General features: G+C 38.1%; 1 protein-coding gene across 2 annotated transcripts in view; it reads right to left on the reverse strand.

Moving 5' to 3' along the window:
• glra2 (glycine receptor, alpha 2) overlaps positions 1-16483 on the reverse strand; it is a 215707-nt gene extending 199224 nt beyond the window's left edge. For both annotated transcript variants that reach the window (XM_059966154.1, XM_059966153.1), the window contains exons 1-2: positions 16416-16483; positions 15277-15413 (exon numbers count right to left, since the gene is read on the reverse strand). In XM_059966154.1, coding sequence (XP_059822137.1) covers positions 15277-15413; positions 16416-16483 — 205 coding nt within the window. The remainder of the gene's footprint in view (positions 1-15276; positions 15414-16415) is intronic.
• Positions 16484-16734: the final 251 nt, after the last annotated feature.

Raw genomic sequence — 16734 nt, forward strand, 5'->3', positions numbered from 1 at the left:
TGGAACTTATGAGTTTTATGGCAAATGAATGAAGAGGATTCTCAGGAACAGGTTTCATGAGCATTTGGAGAAGCATAACTTTACTAGCTATAGTCAGCGTGGCTTTGTGAGGGACAGGTGATGGCTCATGAGTCTGATCGAGTTTTTCCAAAGAGATGCCAAAATAAATTGATGAAAATAGAGCAGTGGACATGGTATTTATGGATTTTAGTAAGGTCTTTGGCAATCTTGTTTGGCTCATTCAGAGTCATGAGGCGTGAGATCCATGGAAGCTTGGCTGCATGATTTAGAATTGGCTTAACCACCGAAGGCGGAGAGTGTTAGTAGAGGGAGTATATTCTGCCTGAGGTCAGTGACCAGTAGTGGTCTGAAGGGGTCTGTTCTGGGACCCTTCTTTTTGTGATTTTGTAAATGATTTGGATGAGGAAGGGTTAGGGTGGGTGAGTGAATTTGCAGATGAGATGAAGACTGGTGGAGATGTAGATTGTGTGGTAAGATGTTGGAGGTTACAAAGGAATATTGACTAGATGCAGAGCTGGACGGAGAAATGGCAAATTGAGTTCAATCCAGTAAAGTGTAAAGTGACATATTTTGGAAGACTGAACTTGAAAACAAAGTACAAGGTTAATGGCAAGATTCTTAATAGTATGCAGGAACAGAGGGATCTTGGGGCTGATAGGGCAGATGGTGATCTGGCCTTCGTCAGTTGGGGGACTGAGTTCAAGAGCCACAAAATAATATTGCAGCTCTATAAAGCTCTGGTCACCCCAAACTTAGAGTATCGTGTTCAGTTTGATCACTTAATTTTAAGAAAGATATGGAAGTCTTAGAGAAGGAACAAAGAAGATTTTAAAAATGCCTCCAGGATTTGAGAATATGTCTTATGAGGCAAGGATGACCTTTCCTCATTGGAGGATGAGAGATGACTTGATTGAGGTGTATAAGATTATGAGAGGCATAGCTAGAATGGGCAGATACTACCTTTTTCTCCAGGGTGGCACGGCCATACCAGGGGATCTCTGTTTCAGGAAAATGGACGAAAGTCTAAGAGAGTAGTAGGTGCTTGGAACACACCACTGGAGATGGTGGTAGAGGCTGAAACAAGAGAGACTTTTAGATAACCACATGGATGTAAGTAAAAGGTAGGGCTATGGGTGGTGTAGGAAGGAAGGGTTAGGTTTATATGAAGTAGGTTTATATAGGTGAGCACAATGTTGTGCACTGAAAGGCCAGCTATGTTCTATTTTCTTTGAAAGTCAGTCGAACTGAAACCTAGAATCATCAAAACCCCATATTGACCTCAGCAGATACTTAGTTCTCAGAACCACTTAAGTTTGAGCTCAGAGATGAAGAATCTGAGCTCATAAGCCTCCACTGAATCCCTAATCAAGGCTTTCCTTCTCTCCGTAAAACATCATTCACACCTGCTCTTAATGTCACTATCAAAAACAATCATGCACTTCATTTCACATAATAAAGGACTTCCCTTAAGTCCCCACAGCACTGCTCCACTAATTGTTTATTGATGTCTTTGGCCTACTTCACTAAGCACAACTTTATCCCCAGAAGATTACTGGATTGAATCTTTGACCAACAATGGATCCTGGTCTTTGGAAACCTTTCCCTTAACACATTCTTCTTTTATCTTCAAACAATTCCTTAAGTCAATCCCCTTTTTATCAGTCCTCTTTTCGTCAGCTCTTCTTTGTCCACCAGCACATGAAGTTTCTTCTTTAAATACAGATTGGGATGGCAGCATGGGGCAATGTCTTTTGTTATCTCAGCTCTGTTGAATCTCTGTCATCCTTAGTCCTCACCATAACTGCAGGGCTTTCTCTAATCATTACATGCTTTGTTTTTAAAAATATAAATACATAGCTATTGTTGATTTGCAGGTTCTTCACTTGCCATCACCAATACTCTCATTAAATCCATACTTGAGTGAAATAATAAACTAAAACAATAATTTATACACTTAAGAAGTAGCATTTTACAAATCATTAATATTGTATTAATTAAGTCTAGATGGAGCATGTTAATTTACCCAAAACAAAATATTTGCTTCAATCATAACTCCTCCGCATTGGTTATCTTACAGATAGTGCTTTAGAATTTGTTTGGCCCAACATTTTACATGCAGTTAATTATTGAATATTTAACTATCTTATAAATTATTGAGCACATCAAAGTGAATTACAGTGCTGGGGTGAGACTGAGACTCCCATAACATGTGGATTTGTGTCAAGTGAGATGTTGAGAATCTCAGAACTAAACTAAGCCCACATCAAATGTTCCTTCTTCTGGTTTTAAACTCCCCAGAAGTTGTACTAATTATGCAAATAATTTATTGGGGCTACATATGTTAAATTTGATCTCCATTTTATATTTAACCCAGGCTGCTTGGGTTAGCAAATCCTGTCAGAGAGTATTGGCTTCAGTACACAAATGCCTCCACAGCAACACACAAAAAGCAAGAGGAAGCATCCCTGGAGAGAAATGAGCAGTAGCATTTTGGGTCAAAACCCTTCATCAGGACTGGAAAGAAAGAGGGAAGATTGCCAGTGTAAATAGGTCATGGGATGGTTGAAGCAAGAGCTAGCATTGATATGTAGATCCAGGTTTCCAGCATCTGCAGTCTGTTGTGCCTTCAAATGCCTTCACATCACCGCTTGTGGGACCAGCGGAGCAAAACTGTATCATTTTGATCTCACTAACATAACAGGTATTCCTGCAGGTTTCTCCCCAGTCCATCAGCTCACACCACCCACCTTTTCAATTGCCTTGTTTCCCACACAACTTCATTGATCCCAATCCCTTTCTCCTCTGAACCCCATATCTCTGGGCCAAACTCCTATTACTACACTTTCTCACTTCCCAACCTTCCTGTTCTTTCCTGACTGAAACCTTTGGATCTCATTCTCTCGTCCCTGATTTCCGACCTTCTTCCCTTCTATGTTAGTGCTGAGGAATATGCAGCAACAGAAGTAAGATTGCTAAACAGAATGTAAATACGGATCAACAGGATTCACTCTGTGACATAGTGGACTTGCCATGGCATTTCTCTAGTCAATGCCAGTTAATTCAGAAAAGACCGGGAATTGAATCTGGCATCCTTCTGCTCTGGTAAGGCTCAGCTACTGCTGGGTAATCTCACTGATCAATGGAGAAAACACTGAAATTTGTTTTCAGAAGCATGATGCTTTTTGCAAGTGATGTGTGGCACATAGGCTGCCCTATTAACAAAATTGGCAAGAAGAGGAAAGAAGGCTTCCATTAACTAATTTACTTTCAGCAACTTATTTAAATCATCTATTCCACATTCAATAGAACACATGCTTAGTGTATATATTTTGGTCTCATAATTGAACATTTTCAGCCCTGATATAATTCTAGTGGATCTGTACCATAGATCCTTCTTGTGAAGCAGTGTCCTCATGTGAATTGATCAGAAGAGCACAAGCTGTGTAATGAAGGGCCAATTATATTCATTGAGTAATAGAGTGACAGAGTGACAAACAACAGAGAGACAAGACCTCAGGCCACATCGACCAACAGACACCAATCCTGCTCTAATCCATTTTTTAAAATTCTCCCCAATTCCATCAACTTTCTTCCCAAATTCTACAACTCATCTGTACACTGAGACAGTTCACAAAGGCTAATCAAACCAGCAACCTACTCATCTTCCAGTGTGTGAGGAAAGTGGAGCATCTATAAGAGATCTACAGGTCACATAAAGAATGTTGAAACTCCACATGGATAAAACTGGAGGTCAGGAGTGAACCAGAGTAATAGGTGCTGTGAGGCAATGGCTCTATTAGCTACACTAATGTGCACCCTATTAGTTTACATTCCCATTTCTAAAAACATTGAAGAGTCTTTCTGCTAAAACATTGATATATGGATGTTGGATTAGAATGGAATCCAATTTGTCTAAGTTATTGCAAATGACCCATGACAAAATAAATCTAGGATTAAAACTAAATAGGATGACTAAATCAAGGTTAGGATATCACTCATAGAAACATACCTCAATCAAATATCAACAATATTAACAAATATCAACATAATGGGACATGCCTCTTCTAAATAACTTCCGGAACCTCCATTTAGTGTACAAAGAAGAGTAGTTATCCAAATATGTTTTCTTTTTCAAATATTGGACAAAACCTTTCTCCAATTTCTGCTTTCCTTTCCAAACTAGAGCAACCTTGATTTATTTTCCTAAATTGAAGTTCATGATATTCGTTTGGTGGATTCCTGGCAAGACTCCAGGGACTCTGACAACATTTGCACCTCATGCACAGAAACCAAGAATGATCAAACAGATTGTTCCTATAATCAGGGAAGAAATTCCCAAGACACTCCCTTTGGAAGCTAGAGCAGATGAAGTAGCTAAAGAGACAGAAAATTTGTAATGACATCGAGAAGAATGAGTTTCATAATTTACCATTCATTTCAAGGTTTGGCACTGTACTTCCAAGTCAGTACATGAAAGCCAACTAAAGAAGCAGGAAAATAGCGAAAATAAATTTGAAAAGTGGCTAACCCTTCAGAATAAGCTGTAAATGTTGGAAGGATTCTACCATGTAGAAACAAGATCATGCCCATTTGAACTTAAACTGCCCTTCTGCCTACTTAGGAGAACAAAAATAGATAGACATGTAAATGGAGAATGACCAAGTTTAGAACATAGACGAAGAGGAATTTATTTGGCAAAGTGTAGTGAATCTATGGAATTCTTTGACACAGATGGTTGTGGAAGCCAAGTCATTGGGAATATTTAATGTGGCGGTTGATAGGTTCCTGATTAATCAAGGCATCAAAAGATACAGGGAGAAGGCAAGAGAATAGGGTTGAGATGGATAATAAATCAGTCATGTTGGAATAACGGAGCAGACTCGTTGGGATGAATGACCTAATTTTGCTCCTATGTCTTATGCTCTTATAGAAGATCCAAAGCCTAGAAATTAGACCACCTATATCTGATGCATTAAAATTATATACTTAGTCTCAAAATGGAATATATTCTGTGCATAAAATGGTAAAATAGGTCAGAAGCAAGTTTAAAACAATGAAATTTACACACATAAATAAAGACAGGACAAGATTGGTTGCTGATGAAACCATGCTCCATTCAGTGCAACTGCTGCCAAGTTGCTATGTAGCAGTCAAAAATGAAGTATCAGCCCTGAAAGACACAATCCACCATGAGCTACAGGAATAATGTTGCACCTGGCTGAAGTACTTAGAATTAGGAGTCACAATCGTTTTGAGATAGTGACACCATCAATGTGTCCACCCTGCCAGGCTCTTAAGAATTTTATGTGTTCAATGAGATCAACTAGTATTTTTCTAAACAAAAAACAGGGCATTGGAAAAAATCTTTTCAATCCCTCCTCATAGTATCCCCATCACAAGAACCTTCCTTGTAATTCCTCTACTGCAAGTATATCTTCCTTTGGTAGGGACTCCAGAGCTACGCACAACACTACAATGTAGTCTCAGCTTTCTGATTCATTCATACTTCAAAGCTTTTTTCAACAACACTTTCATTTTCAATAACATTTTAATAACCAAATATCAATTACCTCGAAGTAATCTCAGTCCCATTCCCACATCTGAAGCAAATAAGAGCAGTTTCCAATAATACCTCAGTGCCCTAGGATCCAGCTCATTAAGAACACTGTGTTTTGTCATGCTCTCCAAACTTTCACAGAGACATATTCTTCTCTGACGTCACTAGTCTGTTCCCCCGCTCTTCTCTCCTTCAAACACCAGAAAAGATTAACCTTTCCTTTACTTCAAGCTGGTGCCCAACCCATTGACCTCTTGTTCAGCGAAGCGGAGGCAGGATAGTCTTTGAGTTTACACCTGCTGTCTTGAGAGGATCTGATCAGTGAGACCTCAACACTAAATAAATTCTGTCTTCAATGAATATTGTAAAGCAATGTCTCAGCTGAATTTGGTGAGCTGTAAATGTTGAATGCTGCTCTCCACTGGCAGTAACAACAAATAGGTTTGAATTTTCTATTCTCGGTTATTTATTTGGCACAAGGGTAATTCTAGCATATATTGAAGGAACTGCTAAAGATTCCAACTCTCCCTACACCTTTCCTCTACTTTGGTCCAATCTATGTGGTCAGCTGATCATAATAAGATGTATGGTAATGTTTGCTGTGCCCTTTTGCGTATTACAATTTGTTCATCAGGCCAGGAATATGATGCTTTGGAAAAGGTTACAAATGGGATACTGTTTCAAAGTGTTAGACCCCAGAGCATCCAAGACAAATTGGTAAATTGGAACCAAACTTGGCTTTGTCATAGGAAGCAGAGGTTCAGAAGATGAAGGTGGAGGGTTATTTTTGTGGCTGAGAGTGCATGACCCATGGGCATGTTAATAGTGTGCTAAGCACCAGGAGCAGAGTTTGGTAAAGTCATAGTGTACAAAAGAATGTCCTTTAACCCACCACGACAATAGTAACCAACAATTAATTAACTACAATAATCTGATTTACTAGCTCTTAAGTTACATGAAGATAAAAACCTTCATGAGCCAGGGCATAGAATATAAGAGCAGAGATAGTGCAGTACAAATTTATAAAACACTGGTTTAGCCACAAATTAAGTAATGTGTGTAGTTCTGGTCAGTGCTCTACAGGAAGGCATATGAAACCGAATAAAGCACTCGACTGATAGCCAACCAATCCACCAAGTTACTCAATCAGCACTTAGTCAGTGATGCACATACAAACTGTAGAGAACTAAGAGTTTTTTTCTCTGCCAAGACAGGTTAGATCAAAGGGAATTAGCAAATGCATCATGTATGACGTTATTATAGCAACATGTGCTAATCTGATACAATAACCTTACTGAGGGGTCTCATTGTAGACTGGCAACACAACAATCTGTTGAATCAGTTTTATTATTCTCAGCAAGCCCTTCACTCTAATGTTCTTCTTTACCCATCCATTTCCTTACTGGATACTGGTAAGAGTTGTAATAAAAAGAGGGGAGCAAATTTATCCCAGAGAGAACACACAATAGTACACTTCTCAATGAGCCTTACAGTACTTTGACACTAGAACAATGCCGAATTACAAAGTTATGTTATTGAAAAGATCGAATTCAGTGCAATTTTTCTTTTCAGTATGAGTAACTAGGATCAAGCATACAAGCCAAACTCTTTCCCTTAGCCAAAGTAGTGAGATGGTGCAGCAGGCCAAAAGTGGAGGCTCAAAGGCAAGCTAATCAGGAGAATTTATGATTGTAGGAAAGCTGTGCTCCATTCATCATGTCTGGCAGTAATGCATCCTTCAGTTTCAACTAAAAAAATTGTCAATCTATTATAAGATACCACTGAGGCTGAATTGTATCTTCTCTGTTCTAGTGCATATGCTGAATAATGTAAGAAAGAAGTAGCCTTAGTGTACTCAGTGGTGAGTAAATACACTTGATCAATATCAAGCAAAGCTAATAGCAACCACTAAAACCAACAGTATATTGAACCATAGAATACACCTTGAGTAACGGGCATGGTTCTCAGCATCAGTAAACTTCTCAGAATTTCCAAGTACTGAAGCAGTTCATTGAGAAATCGTAAACTAATCCTCCAGAGCTCTAGGTTATCAGGAAACTTAGATGAGACAATGGAAAGAAGGAGTCTGAGAGCCAATAATAAAGGTAGAAATATAGAAAATATTTAAGGCACAGAGATAAAACAAAAGAATATTAAATTCAGCTCTGGGGGTAGATCCAGGCAGCATAAGTTCAAATATGAAAGATATTTGGTAGATGATAAATCAGTAAAACATCCTCGAATTGTTCCTGGAAATGTTGACTATGTGAGAAAGGACATTAGTATCACTTCAAAAACTACTGGAACAGATAACTGAAACTTTAATCAAAGATTAGCTTTTAAGAGATGCTATAGGAATAAAGATGCACACAGACCTATAACTGGAAGAAAAAGGAGATCTTTGATGATGTCAAGGCTAGGGAAGGAGGCAGAAAAAGAGGACCTTAATATAAGGATGAGAATATTCAAACTGAAGTATCATCAATTAACGTGGAGGTCAGCAGAAACAGGGGTGATGCTGGAACACTGGTTTATGAATTATAAAGATGAATTCATCTATAGGAAGAGCACATAATGGGACAAGAGATCATTGAAAGAATTGTGTCAAGAAGTAACAATGACATTTTCAAGGGCTTCAGCAAGGATTATGGCCTTCACAATAATGAGAAGGTTGTTTCGTCCGATATTGGAGCTCGATCAAGAATTGAGACAAATCAGAATAGCAAGTGCAAGGGGAACAAAAGCAGTGGGTGGATGACACTCAGTAGTAAACTAAGTATAATGCTCTGGTTACTCAAGAAGCAGTAACACAACAGTGAAGAAAGAAATTATTAAAATTACTATTTAGAGAAGGACAAGGATCATACAAGAGCCATGCTGCCAGACTGGACAACAGAAACGATAATAGAAGTTGCTTTGCACCATCATGTCAAATGCTGAAGGAATGCTGAAAGGAAGTATAGAGTGATATTTTACTATGACCAGAAGTCATTTGTGACTTTGTGAAGAGCTGTTTCAATGCTATGGCAGTGGGGTGAACTAGATAAAACTACAGTGCTGTTGCAAGATAGGCATGGGTGTATGAGACAACAATGCATTCAAAGGACTTAGGAATGTTAAAGGAGGTTTGAGAGAATCAACAAAAAGAATTAGATAGTGTCATGCAGAAACATTTCTACAATAATTTTAAAGAATTAAGATTGGCAAAATTTGCATACTACTTTTGAAGAGTCAAATACCGAGATGGGTAAATTGATTGATACATTTACAGATTCTAGGCATCATAGACAAGGTCCACAATTATTGCTCATTCTTAAGTTTGTATAGTGAACCTATATTTGTCTTTGCTCATAGTCTTACTGGACTTGATTCTCCCACAATTTCAATCCATCCACATTAAGACCTTCATATATAGGTATAAGGAAATTGCATATATCCCAGCTCACAATTACTACTCAGCACATTGAGTGCACAAGTTGTCAGCGTGCTTTGTTCTAATAGAACCAGTCAGTCTGCTGCATGACTTGGAGGAAGTTTGTATGTGCTCTCATTAACCTTTTACCTTGGTGTTTCTTGCTGGAACAGCATGCAGTTTGGGAGGAGCTATTCAATGCAAGTGATAGCTGTGCCCTTCAATTTGGTGATGATCTTATATCACCTATTATGTTAATTTCTGGACCTTAAAATCAACTTTTGCCCTATCAAATTCAAGTTACTGCAGATTTTCATCAATCCTGCTTATCTTTTCCTATTTGAATAAAATGGGGCAGCTTCAACCCTGCCCACTTTGAACATATTGAATGGTTACAACCAGTCTTGCACTCACCCTTTGAAGACTCACATAGATTGGCAGAGTGCAATTTTACTTTCATTTTGAACATGCACGAGGTACCTAAGCAGGATCTTTCAAACAGGTACATCAAAGTCTGGTAGCATAATTGAAGCTTATGAACATAAACAGCATTATGAACCTGTTATGCAAAGTAATCTTGTTTTCTGTTGCACCTTCTATATGAACGTGGAGCTGTATCAGTGCCCTACAACATCAACAAAAAGGAGGCTGTTTGACTAGCAAACATAGGTAGATTTGCAGGTAGCTTTGTTACTATTATATCTTTTAAAATTATATAAAATATTCCCCCTTTGGGCCTCATTTGGAAAATTTAGATCTACACTACCCCACATTTACTACGCATCAGACTGCAAGATGTTTGCAGACATTCTTTCTCTGTGACTCAGTTGAGAAGAGGGTACTATTCATTCAACTCTTCTGTGAAACCCTGTCAACCACTATTTCATCAGCCAACAGCTACTCCTACCAATTTGATACTCATGTTGGTGAGGCCAGGTTATTAACATTTGCACCTCACTTCACAATGTTACTTGAAGTGGGATGGTACATTACTGACTCCAGCAATTTCTTGCCATTTTCCACACAGCATTAAACTAGAGTCCTACATGTTGTGGTCCTTCCTCACCTCTGAGATCATTTTAGTACACTCTTCTCTAGGTTTCTTATGGACCTTCAACACCTACTTGAAAAAGCGAGAACTAACGCAGACATAGGGAGAAGGTCAATCATAAACAATAGATACACAGTTTCTTTATCTAGCACAAGTGGAAGATTTTGAGCTGTGGATTAACTGATTATTTATTCAAATTCACAAATGATTCCTTACATTTGTATTCTATGGCCTTATTGATAAAGGTGAGTCCTTCAACTTTTTTTTCTACATTTTCATTATCTTTTCATTGCATTCTCTAAAATTTAAATACCTAAATTATGTTTCTGATATATAAGGCTTTAGAGTTTTATGTTTTTGCTTTCCTCCCAAAAATGTATTACATCACTCTTTCTTTCTGTATCAGATTTTAACAAAAAATGTTCTGCTTCATTCACTAACCATCAATTTCCTGAAGCTACTTACAACCCATCTGCATGCAAACAATCTTCCTATTCCTCTGATGTCTTCAAATATTAATATCATCTGCTTTTGTCCAGATCATATAAAGTAAGAGCAGAGAGACCCCTGGAGGACTTTAACATCCTTCCAGTCAGAAGATATATGTACATACTACTCACTGGTTTCAAGTGACTAATTATGCATTTAACAATATTCTCATTAATATAATATGCCTTGAATTTATCACAACTTTTTATATGACAGGTCTAAAAGAAATTGCAAAGAGTATGAAAGGAAAATTTACTTAAATCCATAAACATTGCATTCCTTTGACAATATTCTGCTATGTCATCAAAATATTCTGGTGGAATTAATGGATATAATTTTCATACATTATATGGAAAGTGCAGCAGACAAAGAGGTCACTTGGCCTAATGGTTCATAATGGTGTTTATACACCTCATAAACTTCATATCACCCTCCTTCATCTAATTTAATCAGCAACATCATCCATTCCTTTGTCTCTTAATACTTAATCTTATTACATTAATCCCATTTAATTCTCCCTATTTTCCTATCAAAGTCATTTCCTCCCCATCCCTTCAGATGACTATTACATTGATTATGGCCATGCATTCCAAAATAGAAGTCATAAAAGTCTGGTGACTTTTCCACTGAATAGCCCTGCAGCGTTTTAAGACCTTCGTACTGATCTATAATATCCTACTTCTCCACCTCTTGTTCTTGAACACTTAATTTACCCAACCATATAAGTTTGAGTAAATAAGAAAAACCTCTTTACTTCTCCTTTGCTCAGCAGGGAGTTTATTTTTTTTTAACAATTGATCCCATCATTGTGTTAACTGATATTTTGTTTTATCATTTTACATCGCTTGCTAGATTCTCTTTGTATTTGCTTAATATGCATTTTACTTTCCCTTTGCTAAATATGACATTATAGGCTAATTATATTAGATGCACCTTGATTTTAACTTTTATCTTTGAATGAATGTTTTTCACTCATTCAAAGAATTTTACCTTTGTTTTGCTTTATTTATTTCTGAAAACATAGTTTGTACAGTTTTGGTAAAAGCATATCCTCTGTTTGTCCAAGGTACATTTTGACATGCATTTTCCATTTAATTGTGCTATTCCCCTTTAAGCCTCAATAAAATTCATTTACTTCAAGTGAAGTACATCTGCCTATAACCATTGCTTTTCTTTTTCACTTTAAGCCTGAAACTAATTATATTATGATCTATCTTCTCTTGTTGCTTTCTTCCATTATCCAACCTCTTGATCAATTTCATTTTGAATAAGTAAATTCTGAACACATCCTTTTTAGACCAAAGCCATATTTATCCAGAAGCAATCCTTAGCACAATTAAAATTCTTTCTCCTTTCCAATTTACATTACCTTTATTTGACTCATCTTTGGAAAATCGAGGTTATCCATTAATATCACTCTGCCTCTACATTTTGCTCTATCAAACACATAACTTTCTTTGGCTTCACTGCTTGGTGGTCTATAATAAACATACAATTGTGTACCAATCATGTTTAAGTGCTTTAATTTTAAATAACTGGATTCACATTTTAAGGTGTTCTTGCAACCATAGCTTTTATAACCATTATTTTGTTATAAAATTAATATCCTCCAATGGTTTCATGCTATATTGTTGGAAATTTACAAAGCATATTATCCATTGCAATATTTAAAAGTATCACATGCCAAAATTGAGATTTTGTAATTGCCATAACTGTATGATACATGAGTACCTTCTTATGATATTTCAAAACTCTAGCATAGAGACACACTACCATTTTGCTAGACAGATTTATTAACATCTATCTTTATTGATAGCTGTAAATGGAATATTTACACTAAATTCAAGAAAAGTCATATGAAGACAATCTGTGTGTGAAAACAATACCTTTCATCAAAAGGCTGCTCGATCTATGGGAATAGATGGACTGCGATTTAGCCAATTCATTCATTCGAAGATTGTTGTCAACTGAGACTTATTTAACAACATTTTTTTCCTGTTTTTGTCCAGATGAAGTATTGCAATTGAGTAGTTAAAAGCAACAAAGTACTGATTCACCATTTCATATCTAGATAAGCAAATCTGAAGATATCACCAAAAATATCTGCAACAATGTAGAGTAATTCAGTCCTCCCAGTTCACAGTGAGTATCAATCATGAATTTACAATAATCCCACTTAATTCTCTCCATATTCCCATTAAATGCCACCCCTTATATTCTACCACTAACTTGGGGCAATTCACAGTGGCCAATTAATCTACCAGTCTGCACATTACAGGGATGTTAGAGGAACCAGATCACGCAGAGGAAACACACGAGGTCACAGGTAGATTATGCAAACTATTGTATCTCCAGAGAACTTTTTGGAAACTCTCTCTTTATACCCTGAATCATTCAAAGTTAAGGGACTGGAACCATGCATCCACTGTCAGGTTAATAGCAATTTAGAAATTCATAGCACAAAACGTGTCACTTGGCCTATTGCACCCCTGCTAGCTAAAAAAAAAGAGCTTTACAGCTAAATCCTATCTCCAAGTCTTAATTTTTAGTCTTGTAGAGTGTAAAAAAAGGTGTCATTTCACAAATTTTATACATGAGACAAGCATTCCAGCCTCCCTTTCAACACCAGACTACACTCTTCATTAGATGAAAAGATGTTACCTCCTATCCTCCTGCACATTTTAATGAACAGTTTGTTTCTTCTTGCTTCTTGATAAAAGCTATAAAGTAAAATAATGGAATGCTTTGCATCAGTTTTTACTATCATGTTGCCTTTTGCTATCATGTGAATGAAACCATTAACCAGTATTTCTGCACACCTACTCAAAATGAACACAAAATTATTAAATTGTTCATTACATATTCAATGGGAATAGAAAGAGAAGGAGACTTCCCCAATAACTCAAATTGCTTCACCAAATAAGTCAAACTTAATTCTGTAAAAAAAATGCTGTAAATTCATTTCAGAAATCTGTTCAATGCTCTCCATTTGCTTGAACCTGAATCCAGGAAATGCAGAAGAAAGCACGCTGACTGACTGGCATCCAATCCACAAACTTAGTCATTCAGTGTTTAGCCAGTGATGCACAGAGACTGCTCAGTGCACCACAGCAACTCACCAAGACTCCTGCAATAGTGCTTCTCAACGATCAACTCTGACACCTAGAGTAGTAGGTTCATGGATACATTATCTCTCGCCAGTTCCCTTCTGAGTCACACATTCCAGATATATATCCTGCCTTATTTGTCCTCACTAGGTTTAGACTGCATATCTGTCCCTAACATCCTGCATCCATCATATAGATTGAGGGGTTCAAGATGGTATCTTAGCCCCTTCTCATCAGTATTACATTCAGGTAACAGTGCTGGCTTTCCAGAATCATCCTCATTTTATTGATCAACAAAACAATAAAGCTCTTCTGCAGCCAGCAATGAAGAGGTCTTTAGAGAGTTGTCTGAGATGAACATGTACTTGGTGTTTATAAATCCCACGCTTAACACTGGTTGATCTATTTTATTGTTATTCTTACTGATAGCTTAGTAGAACATCATTATTCTAAGAGTTAAGAGCAAACAATAGACAAGACTGGAGAAGATTGACAGATTTCTCGCAAATATACTGTATCAGTGAATAATTTAGGTTATTATTACAGTTTGAGTATCAAGGTACTCATTGCTGATGCTCCATTTTAGCTTTCACTGAGTTGTTACTAAATTGCCCAGTTGCTGTTTTTCCTCTGGGTTATCAGTCAAGTAACATAACTATGTGTTGTTTCACCCAATCCTGAATGCATCTGATAATTTCTACTAGGCACACTTAAGCAGCATAGACTTCTCGATCTGCACAATGGCAGCATCGATATTAACAGGACTTCAAATCACTCCATTTTTGTGATGTTGTATATGCAGGTATTAGAATAAGGAATATTACCCTGAAACAAAATCTGAAGAACACCAATAATCCATTATGGAATATTTGGTATCTAGATACACGACCCACACTACACACTGATTAACCAGCTTGCTCCACTTATATGGCAGCTTCTTGGATGTTGTTGAGAATGCATAAAAATTACAAAATCTATTAATATTCTTCAGGTGGAGTACTAACTGTAAGCATTCATAGATATATCGTGATCTCTTCTTTACAAACGGGTTGTCTGTAACTCAAATGTTCAACATAGTTCAACAGCTAATCCTTTCTCTTAATTCAAATATTTGTTTGTGGCTTTGAGAATAAAATACTGAGAACTAATTAGTTTCTTCTTTAGCTTTATCACGGTTTACGTAACCTCCAAAAACAGCATTTTCTAATGAACATGATGTCAACATCACAAGCAGGGCAGAGAACTAGCACATTCTTCGCTTATTCCCCAACAACCCCCCCCCCCCCCCCCACTCCATCGCGTTTCCTGATTCCAGGCATTCAGGTTGAAGGATGCATTGACATATGAAAAATAGCACCAACATGCCAGGAGAACGGATAAGCACTTCCAAATGATAACGTCACGTTTGCATCTTGGGGATATTCGAAATTGAATTGGACAGATGCAGCAGCCTGAAGTTGCTACACTTTGTCCAAAGTTGGCGACAGGGGTCTTCTAAAGGTAGCCTAAACAAAGCTGCTACGCTAAATCCCCTCTTACGCAACTGATTCTTCAGTAGATTCAAAACGCGAAGTTCCAGAACGGACCAGACAATGGACAGGGTACTTCCTGCTGAATCTACACTGAACGTCCTTTTTACCTTTAAAATTCGGTCTGATTCGGGCGTCGTATCCTGACGTCCTTCCCATCAGCTTGTCCAGGAAATCTGAGGGGGACATGGTCTGCGAGGCCGGTTTGGTTGAAGACCTGGAATCATGTTCCTTGGAGAGGGCTAACCTGAAGAACACACAAATCGGCTTTAGAACGATCGGCGCTGACAATGTGCTTAAAATACACAGACATTGCGCCGTGTTGTGCTGGAAAAAGACAGCCAATTTGAATGAAAATATGTTGGGCTTCTCCCAGTGTCAAATGAATGATTAATGTGTCTAGCAAAAAGTGTCTCCAACCTGATTTCCTTTTCAATTGCACACACATTTTCCTCAAAGCTCATACTTTTAAAATTAATGCCAAAGGTTGCTTTCAGAGGAAGATATATATCAGACCGATTTTAATCTAAACACGCTTCAAGCTGCTGAAAGCCATATTACCAAAGCTTTTTGGACGCAATTGGAATGCATAAAAAGTAGTACAGAGCCATACCATCAGACCTCCCCTCCCTACATATGCACAGATGAATACTTAATACTGGCGGTCTTCATTTATTGTGAGCGCTATGATGGATTCGTTGGGGACCATCTATTATTTACACATGTTCGGACCAATCAACTGGTTTTCTCTGCCCAAACATCGAGAAAGCAAATGAAATCGCGAGGCTACATTTCCAAAACACTTGCGATTATCAGAAAACAGCTTCGGGAACAGAAAATAATACGGAATTTCCAGAACTTCCGCTAAAGATCACAGGCTGGCGAATGAGAGGGGACAGTTCTCGCCCTCCACGAAAGAAAGGGGTCATCAAATTAGGGGGGCGGAAGGTGGTGTGGGGGCAGTTTTACGCCGAGGTAACCTCGCGTTTAAGACATCAACTTCTAGCCCGTGTACAACAATAGTGGGGCTTCCATCAGTCACAGACCCCTTCTCCGCATGCTGGGAGATGCTTTGTTACTCCAGTGTATGCTCACAGGATTAAGACACATAGAAATTCTTGTCATACGTGCTAGGCAATTCCCTATTGTTCGAATCGCCGAACTGGTTGTGCTTTTAACGTGCAGAAAAGCAGAGAGGTGCAAACGCCAGACAATCCGTGCAGTATCCCCCGATAAATGACAGCCATACCTGAAGTTGCTTGTTTCTAAGATGCACGCAAACACCGTTGTCAGGATTTTCACAACTGGTCGATTCATTCCGCCAAACTCTTATCTCTCTGTCTGTGTGGTATCGAGGGCAGTGTTCTGGAAATAACGTCCCTCCCCACCCCACCCCACCCCTTCCTAAAAAAATAATCGGCAGATCGTGTAGGAAAGTCAGATCCAACGCTTTCCACCCAAACTGTCGGCAGACGGAATTGGGTTGATGCAGGCGGAGAGGGAACAATGCAGGACATCAGTCCTCAGTATCATCGTGTGGTAAGAGACTTGGAGATCGCGCTGCTGCT

This window comes from Hypanus sabinus, chromosome 4, assembly GCF_030144855.1.
Source record: "Hypanus sabinus isolate sHypSab1 chromosome 4, sHypSab1.hap1, whole genome shotgun sequence".
In the NCBI taxonomy this organism is placed as follows: domain Eukaryota; kingdom Metazoa; phylum Chordata; class Chondrichthyes; order Myliobatiformes; family Dasyatidae; genus Hypanus; species Hypanus sabinus.